General features: G+C 43.5%; 1 protein-coding gene across 6 annotated transcripts in view; it reads left to right on the forward strand.

The window, feature by feature from the left end:
* The window catches only part of cblb (Cbl proto-oncogene B, E3 ubiquitin protein ligase), a 99287-nt gene that overhangs the window by 45019 nt on the left and 39716 nt on the right, over positions 1-14552 (forward strand). For all 6 annotated transcript variants that reach the window (XM_039618391.1, XM_039618393.1, XM_039618395.1 and 3 more), the window contains 2 exons: positions 8659-8853; positions 10469-10846. In XM_039618391.1, coding sequence (XP_039474325.1) covers positions 8659-8853; positions 10469-10846 — 573 coding nt within the window. The remainder of the gene's footprint in view (positions 1-8658; positions 8854-10468; positions 10847-14552) is intronic.

A 14552-nucleotide genomic window follows, 5' to 3' on the forward strand; every position in this document is an offset into this window, starting at 1 on the left:
CGGGAATGAGGATCAGCACCTCCAAATCTAAGGCCATGGTTCTCAGCCGGAAAAGGGTGGAGTTTTCAAGGTATGGACATTGAGGCTGTGGACAGCTACAGGTACCTTGGTGTTTATTTGAAAAATAAACTGGACTGGACTCATAATTCAGACACCCTCTACAGAAAAGGGCAGAGCAGGCTGTACCTGCTGCAGAGACTCAGGTCTTTTGGAGTGAAGGGCCCACTCCTGAAGACCTTCTGAGACCTCAGCCATCTTTTATGGTGTGGTCTGCTGGGGTGGCAGTGGATTGTTGTTGCGGCAGCAGTGATGTGGACGCTGTACCAGTCCGTTGTGGTGAAGAGAGAGCTGAGCATAAAAGCAAAGCTCTCAATTTACTGGTCGATCTATGTCCTACCCTCACCTATGGTCACGAGCTGTGGGTAGTGACCGAAAGAACGAGATCGCGGATACAAGCGGCGGAAATGAGCTTCCTCCAAAGGGTGGCTGGACTCTCCCTTAGAGATTGGGTGAGAAGTTCATCCATCCGGGAGGGACTCAGAGTAGAGCCACTGCTCCTCCACATTGAAAGAAGCCAGTTGAGGTGGTTGGGACATCTGACAAGGATCCCTCCTGGGCACCTCCCGGGTGAGGTGTTCCGGGCATGTCCCACTGGGAGGAGGCCCCGGGGCAGACCCAGGACACGCTGGAGAGATTATATCTCTCGACTGTCCTGGGAACGCTTTGGTGTTCCTCCGGACAAGCTGGAGGAGGTGCCTGAGGAGAGGGAGGTCTGGGCTTCTCTGCTTAGGCTGCTGCCCCGCAGCCCAGTCCCAGTTAAGCGGAAGAAGATGGATGGATGGATGAATGAAAGAAACAATAAAATATTTCTCTTCTTCCCATGCATTGGATTTCCTCTTACTGAAACTTGGACTCTACCTGGTGATTTGAGTTGATTTGATTAGATTTTTTCTGAACTACTGCCGGCTGGCTGTACTTATTTTAGTGCTCTGAGATGTTCTGGTCACGGCGGGGGGTTAGCTGTTGTTTTTAAAGCACACTCGACTTTAAGCAGCTATCCTCATCGACATGCTTCACCAGCTTCGAACTCCTAGATATAATAAGGATTTTTTATCTGAGTTTGTGGACCTTCTCACTGACCTTCTCACTAAACTAACAAACTAAAACTCTAATTAATAAGTAAAAGACAAAGAAAGAAAGCAGGTGCACAGTACTGTATACTGTTTAATGTATATATGCACTTTTGTCCAATTGTTCAATTTACATGCACTCATCATGGGCATGAATGTCATGGATTTTTGGCTTTTAATGATTTCTTTGAACTGTTCTTTATCAGGGTGAAATGAATATCTTTAATGTTTTTTAAAAAAACAAGGATTGAGTGTACAAGTTTGAATTTATTTTGGATTCTCTCTAATTTACACAGGGTCCTACAAGGGGAAATTTGGTTGTATCAGCAGCAAAAACACACATATACAAACAGAACAGGACATAGAACAGAAACACAATTTTTTACATATTTACATCATGGACAATAGTTACCAAAGCAGAGTACTGTACAGTTATTAAAATTAGAGTACAGATAAGTGGCAAACCCAGGTTGTAGTGTGCAAACAGAGCAGGATACTGAAAGATGTTTAAATAGTTAAGAATATTTAGAATAATTAGAAAAGTGCAGATTGTGTATAGTACCTGTGCATTAAAAAGTAGACATGTAACTTCCAATACGTTAGTGTATATATAAATTGAGAAAAGTAATGTGCAAGTTATAACAGTAGAAGTTGTTATAGCACTGATGTAAACATCTATGTTTGTTGGGAGCAGTTTTGATTGTACAGTCTGACAGCTGCAGGGAGGAAGGACCTGCAGAAATGCTCTTTCATGCATCTAGGATGCAGCAGTCTGTCACTGAAGGAGCTCTGCAGTTCAGCAACATTTCCATGCATGGGGTGGGAGACTCTGTGTCCTCCACCCCGATGCCAGGCTGGTAAGCAAACTGCAGCGGATCCAATGAAAACCTCAGCAGGGGGCGCAGACGGTTTAGAACCAACCTCTCGAGGGTCTTCATCAGATGTGATGTCAGGGCTACCGGCCTGTAGCTGCTGAGGTCCTTGGGATGGGAGGTCTTTGGTACTGGTACCATGCAGGAGGTCTTCCACAGCTGTGGTACTTTCCCCAGTGACAGACACAGTTCATCTGCGCAGCACCTCAGAAGCCTGGAGCTGATGCCATCTGGACCTGCAGCCTTCCGCATCTTGAGCTTGCGAAGCTCGTTCCTCACTTGAAGTGCTGAGATAGAAAGAGTGGATTTTGGGGGAGGGGGGTGTAAGTTAGAGTCCACAGATGCCGGATACCGATACCGATATCATAAATTTGGATATCTGCCGATACCGATATGAATCCGATATAGTGTGTTTTTTAATCAATAAAATTGTTTTTTTAATATCTTGCTGCTTTTTGTATAAGTTCATACTCAAGTTAAAAAACAAAACAAAACACTAAAGCTATTCTGTTATACCTGTATGCAAAAAATACACTGCACCCAAAATATTTCATAGTTCAGCAATACTGATCAATCTAATAAACTTAAACCTACTCCATCCTCCCTATTCTGGTATTTTAAAGAGTAAGCAACCTAACTAATAGGGTTCTAAAACTCCCAGCAAAATTAAAAAAAAAAAAAAAAAAAAAAAAAAAAGGGACCACCCCCCACCCTCCACCTCGTGATGCTTAATCGACGTAATTAACTTTAATTTGATGCAGTGTGAAAAAAAATGCACAGAAATAAATTATTTTTCAAGAATAAGTAAATAGATTCAACATCTTTCTTCAACAGAATTGCAGACTGCACAAATCGTACCATCCCAAACGAAAAAGTACTATAGCTTACTAGGGTATATTAGACTTAATAGTTACTACATACAGTAATGGACTTCTATACATTTTACATCAGATTAAAACTTTGGGTGTAAGATTCGGATAATTATTTATTAAAAGCTAGACATTTTAAACGAGACTAAGAAAGAAAAGTATGTCTTTGTGCCCCCCTTTTCCCTGTTAATGCCCTACCTGCACCCCTGGCTAAACTTTGCTAGATCCGCCCCTGCACAGTTACCAGCCGTCAGCTACGTAGAAAAGGATCCTGGTGTAGAAAGTAATATTAAATAAATTCTAACAACAGCTTATCAAGCTTAAACGTGCTGCTGTTGTTCAGCCGCTGGTTTCCTCTTTCTGGCCCGAAGTGGGCAATAAACAAACAAGAGAGATGGACTCGCGACAGAAAAGCTGATCAGCTGATCATTGATCAGTTTCATGATTGAAGTAGCAGCAGGAGAGGGAGGGGGAGAGAAGAGGCAGTCGCTCCATATATCGGTTGTTAAGCTTAACGCGGGAATGCTTTACAAACATTCAGAGATGAACTTACACACTTGCTTTACTTCTCTCTGGGATAACTTCCTCGGAGATGAAATGCCGGTGTTCTGGGAATCCATCCTACCTGGCAAACCATCCTACCCGTTGTTTCTGCGCATGCGCACAACACGAAATTCAGTGGCTAACCGTCCTACCTTTGTGAATATTAGCTAGAAAAATACAGATTGCTAGCGAGGCTACAAATACACACAGCCGCTCTATCACGTGACGCATACTGCTCCGACGTGCTACGGTTATGAGCCGAGTTACGCCATGTCGCAAGTTTTGTGAGGTGCTTTTTTGATATTTAATGGATCGGATTACATTTTTTATTTCCCTCCTGTTATATTCCCACTGTAGTGTCAGTACACTATTAGAGTTTATGCCGAGTCAGACTGCACACACGATAGTTTGTTTACAAGTTGACTTCTTCTTTATTTGGATAACACAGAAGTAACACACACACATAACTGGCTGTGATGCCACCTACTGGCGATGGCTTGCATAGCACACAATAACTCTTGGTTCATACATAACATCTCCTCCCCAGTAAGCTATGCGACCGTGGCACCACCCACAGAAACATTTCCCATAACCAAAGTAGTACCTTTGTTTTTTTTTATTACAACATTCATGAAAACTGGAACTAATGTTTCTTTCTGTATGAATTTCTTTGTAGTTGAGAACAATGTCTCTGAACGCCAACATTCTCACTGAACTACTTAATACACTCACTCATCACGATAACGAGCAGGTGGCTTGGTGACTCTCACTGGGTAACGTCTTACAGACTCTGTAACCTGTGTACAGTCAGTTGGTGATGGTTTAAGAGACTGGGGTGTTTGTGGAGGTAAGGTGGTCCCCAGAACTTGTTCAAGAGTCTCTTCCTGCAGAGATGTACAAGGGTGAAGCATGGTGTCACTACCACTCTGGGCTGGTGACATCTGAGAGCTTGTCGGAGGATCCACTGTGACCTGCTGAGATACTGACTCCGGTCGTGTCAGCATCTGATCCACATGACGTTTCCACACTCCTTGGGCTCCCACATTCGCCTTGTATGACACTGGCCCAGTCTTCTCCAGTATGACACCGTGCGTCCACTTGTCCTCTCCCTTCCTATAATCACGCACCAGGACAGGCTCGCCAACAGTGAACCATCTGTCCCTGGAGTGTTGCTGTCGGCATTGTTGTTGAGCATCTTGTGACCGACGCACTGCTCCGGCCACACTGGGCTTCAGAAAATCCAGTCGAGAGCGCAGCTTGCGTCCAATGAACAATATAGCTGGCGTTTCTCTAGTTGTTGCATGGGGAGTGTTGCGATATGTCAAGAGGAACATGTCAAGCCGTTGTTGCACAGGTGTTGTACCCCTGGAAGCTTTCAGTGCATGCTTGAATGTCTGCACAAAACGTTCCGCGCCAAACCATTAGTGGCAGGATGGTACGGCGCGGAACGGATGTGTTTGACTCCATTAGCTTTCAGGAAGCGTTATCACTCACCAGGACGTGGGGAATGCCATGGCGACTAAAGAGACCCCGTAGCACTTGTATGGTTTTACCAGCTGTGGTGCTATCCATAATATGCACCTCAGGCCACTTGGAATGTGCATCTACCACCACCAGGTACATGTGACTTCCAAATGGACCTGCAAAATCCACATGGATCCGTTCCCACGGACAGGAAGGCCACAGCCAAGGGTGCAAAGGTGCTAACCCAGGCTCTTTTTGCACACGCTGACAAGAGTGGCAGGCTTTAGCTTGAAGCTCAATTTGAGAATCAATGCCAGGCCACCAAACATAGCTGCGAGCTAAGCTCTTCATCCTCACCATCCCTGGATGTGCAGTGTGGAGCTCTTTCAGGACATGAGATCGCAGCTTAGGTGGCACAACCACCCTCACGCCCCACATGAGGCATCCCTGCTGTATTGTGAGTTCATGTCTGTGCATCAGATAGGGTGACAGCTCTTGATCTGTGTCCTTTGCTGCTGGAAAATGTCCAGTTGTTACCATTTCCAGGACACGAAACAAGGTGACATCAGATAAGGTGTCACGTCTGATCTCGGTGACACTGACTGGTAATGTGTCCAGTTGAGATGCGTAGAATACCTCAACCGCTCCCTGTTTCTCTTTCTGTGCAAGGGGCAGAGGCAAATGTGACAGTCCGTCCGCATTGGCGTGATGTGCCCCCTTCCGATACTGCAAGGTGTAATTATGTGCTGACAGAAGGAGCGCCCAACGCTGCATTTGCGCAGCTGCCATTGATGGTGTACCTTTTACTGGACTCAGAATGCAGCTCAGTGGGCGATGGTCAGTGAGCAAGGTTGTTACCATTGTTACCATGGAGATACTGGTGAAACTTGCGCACTCCAAAAACAATTGCCAACGCCTCCCTCTCGATCTGAGCATAGTTTCGTTCTACTTTACTGAGGGTTCGTGAAGCATAAGCAATTGGCCGTTCTTGGCCATCAGGCATGACATGTGAGAGCACGGCTCCAACTCCATATGGTGAAGCGTCACATGCCAAACGGAGAGGCAGTTCAGGATTGTAGTGGGTGAGTATTTCTGGTGAGGCCAGACGTTCTTTAGCTTTCTGGAAAGCTGACTCACAGGCCGGTGTCCACTGCCATTTCTTCTCTTTACTGAGTAGCTCATTCAGCGGCTTCAGGACCGTAGCTAAATCAGGTATGAAACGTCCATAATAGTTGAGCATTCCCAGAAAAGAACGTAACTGGCTGACATCAGCTGGTGCTGGAGCTTCCATAACGGCACGCACCTTTTCTGGTGATTTGTGTAACCCTGCCGCATCAATTATGTGGCCCAGGTATTCCACTGATTCTTGGAAAAACAGGCACTTCTCCTGTTTGAGACGCAGGCCATAGTCCTCCAGCCTGCCCAAAACTGCCTTAAGGGTTCTCAGGTGTGTCTGTTTATCTGGACCACTGACGAGGATGTCATCCAGATAACGATGGGTGTATGGTAGGCCGAGAAGCACTTGATCCATAGCCTTCTGAAACAATGCAGGTGATGACGCCACTCCAAAAGGCAAGCGATTGAAACAGAACAGCCCTTTTTGTGTCGAAATAGTCAGCAGCTTCTTAGACTCCTCTTCTACCTCCATCTGTAGGTAGGCATTTGCTAAGTCTAGCTTACTGAAATGCTGACCTCCTGCTAGAGAAGCAAACAGGTCCTCAATGCGTGGAAGTGGGTACTTATCCACACAGAGCTGTGAATTTAGAGTGACTTTGAAATCACCGCAGAGTCTCACTGAGCCATCCTTCTTGTTGACAGGGACCACGGGCGTAGCCCAATCACTATGCTCCACTGGTGTGATCACCCCAAGCTCAGTCAGGCGTTTCAGTTCCGCCTCCACCCGAGGGCGGAGGACATAAGGCATGTTACGTGGTGGACAGAATTTGGGGACACTATCAGGCCTAAGAGTCAATCTGGCTTTAATTCCTTTCATTGTGCCCAGCTCCTTTGAGAAAACGGCTGAGTGTTTCTTTAACACAGCCTCCAGATTGTCATTTCCGCTCTGCTCTCTGGCATGAATCATCTTTAAGTCTTTCCAGTTCAGCTTGATAACTCTCAGCCACTCCCTACCAAACAGTGGTGGAGCATCCACCTTTACCACATACAAGGGTAGAGTTGCACGCTGCTCATTCAGTTCAACTTGCACCTTGATGACCCCTTCTGGTGCCAGCGGCTCCCCAGTGTATGTTTTCAGCATAATGCCAGTGGGTTGCAGCGGCAACTGACTCAGCATACTTTTGTACTGTTCCCATGGGATCAAAGACACAGCAGCCCCTGTATCCAGCTCCATCTCCATTTTCTTCCCATTAACTACAGGCATTAGGGAGATACGTGAATATTTCTCTTTTCAAGACAAAGAATACAGCTCCAACTCACTATCAGTGTCGAGCCTGGTTCCTTCACTCTCACTTTCCTCTGCAGCAACATGATGAATTCTCCTCTTTTTGTCCTTTGCTCTGTTTTTAACTGCATTGCCTTTCAGCTCAGGTTTTCCCTCTTTCTCTTTCCTGTTCCAATCTTGGCTGCTTCTGACATGCGTTTCGTGTGGCCCTTCCTCCCACACTGGTGACAGTCACGGTCTTTGTACCAGCAGTCATCATTGGTATGATTCATTTTCCCGCAGCGGCGGCATTTATCACCTTTTTGTGACAGCACCGCATTCACTTTAAGGGAACCACTCAACTGCTGCAGTTCACGTGTTGCTGTCTCTGCCGACACGGCATAATCAACCGCTTTGCGAAACGTGAGATCCTTTTCAGTCAAAAGAGTGAAAAGAGTGAACACTTTAATCCACACACAAATCTGTCCCGTAGAGCATCTTCCAGGTACGCACCAAACTCGCAATGTTCTGAGAGTCGTTTCAGCACCGCCACATACTGTGCGACCGTTTCTTCCTCCCCCTGATTCCTCTTGTGGAACCGGAACCTTTCAGCTATTACCAGCGGTTTGGGAGCAAAATGAGCTTGCAAAACACCCACAATATTGTCATACTGCATTGTCCCAGGCTTGCTCGGAGCCAACAGATTACGCAGAAGACCTTACGTCTTGGGACCCATCAAGGATGTAATGCTCAAAACGTTCAATATACGTTGCCCATTGCTCACCAGCAACATCAAAGGGGTCCATCTGCCCAATCATTCCAGCCATGATGTATCCGCTGTCCACAGCCAACACTGCCATTTCTGACTCGTCGGAGAAAAAGCAGCTAGCAGCTAGCTCCGATGCTAATTCGCCACGCGATCGTCCATTTTCCGTCCAAACTCGGCCACGCGGTCAGTACATGCTCAGTAGACGGCCAAGTCTTCCAGACGTCACAACTCGTCGCCAATTTATGTTATATTCCCACTGTAGTGTCAGTACACTATTAGAGCTTATGCCAAGTCAGACTGCACACACGATAGTGTGTTTACAAGTTGACTTCTTCTTTATTTGGATAACACAGAAGTAACACACACACATAACTGGGCGTGGTGCCCCCTACTGGCGATGGCTTGCATAGCACACAATAACTCTTGGTTCATACATAACACCTCCGATATCCGATCCAGTAATTTCCTCAAACAGGAAATTGATTAACGTTTTACCACATTTTAAAGTGGTGTAGATTTGCTTCCATCTATCCCCTATAAAGAATGTGGATTCTAGCAGTCTCTAGTCAGGATAGAACTGGTAATAAATAAATAAGATTTTTTTTTAAAGTTTATTTGCTTTTTCCCTTAGCAATGTGGTGAGCATCAGAAATCGCCAATGGTGTCGCCCAGTTCTTCACCTGTCAGCCAACACAAAAAAACCCATGGGGGAAACTCCAGCCAATGTGTCCAGCACCTCAGCCTCCCACCTGTCCCACCACGACGTGACCTTATCAACAAAGGTGCCATTCGCTCCCCATCTGCCAGTCCCACCTGCTCCCCCAAGGTCAGTCACAGTTCAGCACACTGCCACAATGAAACCCCTCATATGTTCACCTGGCACACAAGTGTTTAAGTTTTTTAACACAGTTTCTACACTGTTGTTTACTGATCAGCAGATAATTTACATGACAATCCACAAATTACTCCAAGTGCCCCAAATGCTGCTAATTAAATGCACTTGATTCACTCACTGATCATGATTATCAACTGTTACCACCTCTATAAAATTAGCAGTCTTGAGTATTAAGGTATGTGTTATCACAATGCTATGGAGACTCAGAGTTTACTGACAGTACAATTTGAAAAAAAAAAAAAAAAAAACTTGAACAAATATTTATTTGGAAAGTTGCCAGGAGAAAACCTCTTCTCTCTAAAAAGAACATGTTAGCATAGCTTAAGTTTTTTTTTTTTTAAAGTTCATCTGAACAAGCCACAAGATTTCTGAAGCAGTATCCTTTGGACAGCAAAAACCAAAGTGGACATGTTTGGCCATAATGTACAGTACTATGTCTGATCAAAAGCAAACACTGCATATTGGCAAACACACCTCATTCCAGCTGTCAAGCACCGTAGCTTGAATCAGTCATATGAAAAGGAATATTATTGTAACCTATGAGTAGTTCAGGGCTAGATGTAATTTTAATTACAATGGTCTGTATAATTCTTTACTAGTCTTTGCCACATTGTTGCTGCTATCTCTCCTTGGTTATCGTTTGAAAAAATGACACTTTAATATCTTAGTGTGTGTATGGACAACAAAGATTTAAGAAACACTTCATTTATAGAGTGAAATATGATGCAATCTTTGGACTTATGTCTTCCTTACAACCCTCACAAAAAATAATGATAAATTTAAAACAAAAATTCACAAATTATTAGCATATTCAGAACATTTTATTAAATATTAGAGACAGATTGCTTTGTACATCTCGTTACTATCCAAATAATCTACATTTACCGTATTTACATGGGTAAAAAATGGTTCTCAAGACTCGAGCCCCAAACTTCGAGTCTAAGTCTCAAGTTTGAAGGCTTTGGATTTTGCAACTTAACTGTGACTCGTGTCTAAGTCGTGAGTGCAAGTAGCCATCTCTGGTTTGACACCCCTGTCTTGTGATTTGTTCAGATTCAGCTTTGCAATCCTAAACCATGTTCTTTTAAGTAGAAAGATGTTTTTTTCTTGGCAACCCTTGTAAACAAGTCATACTTGTTCAGTCTTTTGCAAACTGAACTTTAACATTTAACTAATAATAACTGAGTCCTGTAGAGTCTGAAATGTGGCTCTTGGGTTTTCTGTATTTTCTCTGAGCATTTTACAGAGGTAAATTTGTGGAGATTTTTACTCCTGGTAAGCTTATGGCATTGTGTTAGCACACACCTGAAAGTGTGAATAGTTATCCGTCTCTCTGTGTTGGCCCTGTGATCTGTTCAGGGTGTACCCTTCCTCTTGCCCTATCGTAGCTGGGAGAGGCTCCAGTCTCCCCGTGAGGAGAATGGATGGACAACTAGATTAATATAAAATACAAATCAAGAAAGATGTTTAAAAAAAAAAATGTAAATCCAAGTATCAAATTAGTTGTCTCATTTTATTGAACAACTTTATCTTTCTACCTCTTTAGTCTTCACCAGGCATATCTAGGAAGCAAGACAAGCCTCTTCCAGCCCCACCTCCTCCACAGAGGGACCCACCACCACCTCCTCCTCCTGAGCGTCCTCCTCCTGTCCCCCCTGAATCACACCACTCTTCGCTCCCCAGTTCCTCGTACATGTCCTCTTCTTCTACAGGCATGCTGTCAGAATTCCAAATTTCCTCTGACACTTGGTGCTCCAAAGACAGCCATTTGACAGATGCACACAAGACTGGAGGGGAACACCAACTCCAGCTGGGACCCACTGTGCCTTGTCACTTGAACAGAAGACCACTCAGTTGTCCATCTGCGGAATTCGCGAGGTTACATCAAAGGTTGGACGGGGCAGGAAATTCAGAGAGCTCCAAGGTAAAGATTACGTGTCTTTTAAATATTTAAAATGAGAAGCCAGTATTGGACTGTATTTTTTTGAATTTACTAAGTAAAAGAAAGGATAAACCCTCATAATTCTGGGAGGAAGAATCCTAACTCTGTGAAATTGTTCAGTCTCTTCATTCTGCCACGTGAGGTTCAATGTGTCCAGAACTGTGGGATGGGTTTGTCATGGTTCTTTGACCCAATGTTTTGTGTGCGTGGACTTTTTAAGCTTGTTTATTATCACTGTTGTATTCTTAAAGACTGATTTATTTTTCTTAGTTTAGTTTCCATGCGCTTATGAGTTTCTGATTATGTGTTATCTCGGGTGATTCATGTTAGTTTGGATTTTTTAGTTTTCTTTAGCATTTCCCCTATTGTCTTACCCTCTGTCCTTGTTTATTACCCTTCAGTGTCTCTTTCTCTCTCTATCTACATCTGTGTCACTTCGTCTCTCTCTCATCCCAGTCAGACCTCAGTGTTCTGTCTCCCTTACCTGTTCCCATGTCTTCTCTGTATTTTATCCTTGGCCTCCCCAGTTTGTCATGTGTTTCCAAGTTTGTTTAGCCCCGTCATAGTGTCAGGCTCGAATGATTTTGTCTGAGTCTCAGTGTTTGAGCTCCTTCCTGTTTTCTTTTGGTAGTTCTTGTCTCATTTGTATTGTTTTCTGTTTTGCTTCCCCTATCTGGTTATGTCTGATTTGTTCTTGCTGTGTTCTCATGTGTTTCCACTTCCACTATATGCACTGATCTCCCCTCAGTGCATATATTGTCACTGTTTTCCTCTGGCCTTTGTCAAAGCGTCTGTTCATCTACCCTTGTGTTTCTTCAGGTTCCATGGGCTCTGTTGCTAGCATTTCATGGTTTAGTTTCTCTGTTTTAGTTCCCCATTCCGTTTTGTTTTTTTATTTTTGTACCATTCGACAATCAGCCTTAATAAACGGCTCACCTTCAGTTAACTCCTTCTTGCATTTGGGTGTTTGCCTTTGGGTCCTCACTTCAAGCTTCTCTGAGTCTGTTACACCTTGGAGACCTTAACAAGATTATTGTAGCGCTGCAGTGAGTAATGAATAATTTGATTATAAAAAAATCTTCAATGCTTTGTTTAATACATGGCTCTGTAGCGCGCCGCTGTGTTAAACGATGTAAATGTGAGCATTTCACTGAATTTGCAGCTAAAAAAAGAACTTCAATATATGCGTATTTTGGAGTGGTGTATAATAAAAAGTCTGACCATAACATGGTAATGCCATATTAATTTCAAGGCTTTTGTAACATGTTTTAGATTGAAAGGGAAATCATATAAAATACTGTGTTATTAAATTGCATTTAATATTTAAAAATATAAATATAAAAGTTTTTTTCATAAGCCAATAAAAATGTACATGGGCCATTTAACTCTAAGCCACTGACCTGAGGGTTGTTAGGTTGGACACTGAATTATTATTAATATTAATTAATTACTGCAATGTCATAACATCTGTTCTCAGCAGCACAACACTTGCCTCCTTTCTGTTAGTCCCAGTGTCAGATCAAAATTTTGTCCAATACAAAAGTAAATGTTATCTTAACAGCCTCCACTGGACATGCTGTCACACTTAGATTGCTCTAAAGTTTGTAATAAACACAAGCTTAACAAGCTTTGGTGATCAGTTTACTTTTTATTAAACACCAACTTCTCCTGGACTGCCGTAGGAGGATTCATGGATGTAGTCACTAGTCATTGGGCTCCTTCTTCCGCTTAGTGTATAGCTCCAGGTTGCTGGACTTGGATTAAACCCTCCATGCATGGTCAGTAGTTTCCTTGTCTTGATGTCAGAGGCTTCTATCTCCTCCTTTGGCCAGGTTATTATCTCAGAAGGGTATCTGACAATTGGCAGGGCATAGGTGTTGATTCCTTAGATGTTGGTCTTCCCATTCAGCTGACTCCTCGGGACTTGCCTTACTCTCTGCAGGTAATTGGTGGTTGCAGCTTTCCAAGCAGCCTCTGGGAACACCTCTCAGCTGTGGTTTTGGCCCTCTGGTGTTTCTACCTCTTCCTTTCTATGCCCCTTTCATGTTTAAAACTGTGTGCCCATTCATCTTAGCTTCCCTTCTGGGGATCCTTGGGGATCAGGACTATCCGGCCTTCAGTTAGCCATTCCATTCCATTGGCAGCTGGTTCATTTGTGCTGCCAAGGGGAGTGCAGTTAGCCGGTAGGCATGAATCATGTTAAGGCCTGGTGCTGTCCAACTCTTCATGCTTGAGTCTTTGGATGTCTGTCACTGTGATGTCACTGGATCCTGGTCAGGGAGGTTGCTATGGTCTGCTCTTAGATCCACTAGCCACTGAGCAGTGATGTTATGGGTTGCGTCTGTGTTCTTTTCCAATATTGCAAAGTCTCCTCCTCTCTCTCAGGTCTGCTCTTCAAAATCTCAACGCCTTCAAAACACCAATTGTTTTTGGAGCTTGAGGCCCAATCTCAGAGGGTGGGGATGATGATATTCCCCTCTGACCTGACGTCTTGGCCTCTCCCTTGCCATAGCATTAGTGTTGTAGTTCATCAGTCCCTAGTTGTGATAGCACTTGTTTGCTCTGGATGTTGGAACACTCAGCTACTATTAAAAAAAGAAAATTTTAAGCCTAATCTTTAAAATAACCAAGGGTGTCTATCCAAACTGGCAGCTGTTTTCACAGAAGAGGCAGATGAAAGCTGAAGGCTCTGCCTCCTATTCTCCTTTTAAATACTCTGGGAACCCCAAGTAAGCCTGCAGTCTGAGAGTGAAGAGTACTAGAGGGGTGATAAGGTACTGTACTGACTGTAATGTCATGAACTAGTTTTTCAGCGTGTGTGTTTGAGAGATACATCAGGGATTCAAGTACTTCTGATTTGGTGCTTTCTTTTTCAGAGGAGCTACAGTATCTGGAGTTGTACGCAGTGAAAAAGTAAAAATATTAACAAGATAATGAGGTAAAAAGTCTAAGAATTCAGACAGAAACTCTGAGTAAGACCCAGGGTGGATGATAGATCAAAACCAGTTTTATTTGTTGATAAGTTTTCTAGCTAGGGTTGACAAGGCATCAGGCTTTCAACTTAATTAAAACTCTGTCTAGGGCTTGTGGTTGATTAATAAGCTGGAGTGGGAGATTGCTACCGAGTTGGCATGGCACCTCTGTTTTAAAAACCGTATTTGTTTCAATTTTGAAAATAAAGTTTGACAAATTAACCATTAGGAGTTGTTGTTTCCTGTGTAAAAGTGGAAATGCTGACAACTGACATTCGACTTCTGTAATGCTGAAGAAATCAATAGATTAATGGGACAGCAGAGGCTGTTTTTTTCCAACAGTGTCTTTATTTATTTTGAACATAACACTGTACACATCTACGAAGCGTAACAAAACAAGTAGCTAAACTTACATAAACTACAAGCTACAAGCTACACATACTGCCTTTATACACATAACACCATATAGGAAAGGAATAGGAAAAACCAGCAACGACAAAACAACAAAAACAACACACAAAAGCAAAACAAACAAACAAGAAAAGAAGAGAAGAGAAAAAAAAGGGGGGGAGAAAGGGGGGAATAACTGTGTGCATCTCCCACCATAAATTATGCACATTCACAGGTATACATTAAATGTAAATTAGAAAGTAGTTGTTCAATATCAAGCAATAAACTTATTCCCAAATGGACTGCAGAGGGCCACCTATGAATCC

Source organism: Oreochromis aureus, linkage group 10 (assembly GCF_013358895.1).
Source record: "Oreochromis aureus strain Israel breed Guangdong linkage group 10, ZZ_aureus, whole genome shotgun sequence".
NCBI classification, from domain to species: Eukaryota; Metazoa; Chordata; class Actinopteri; order Cichliformes; family Cichlidae; genus Oreochromis; species Oreochromis aureus.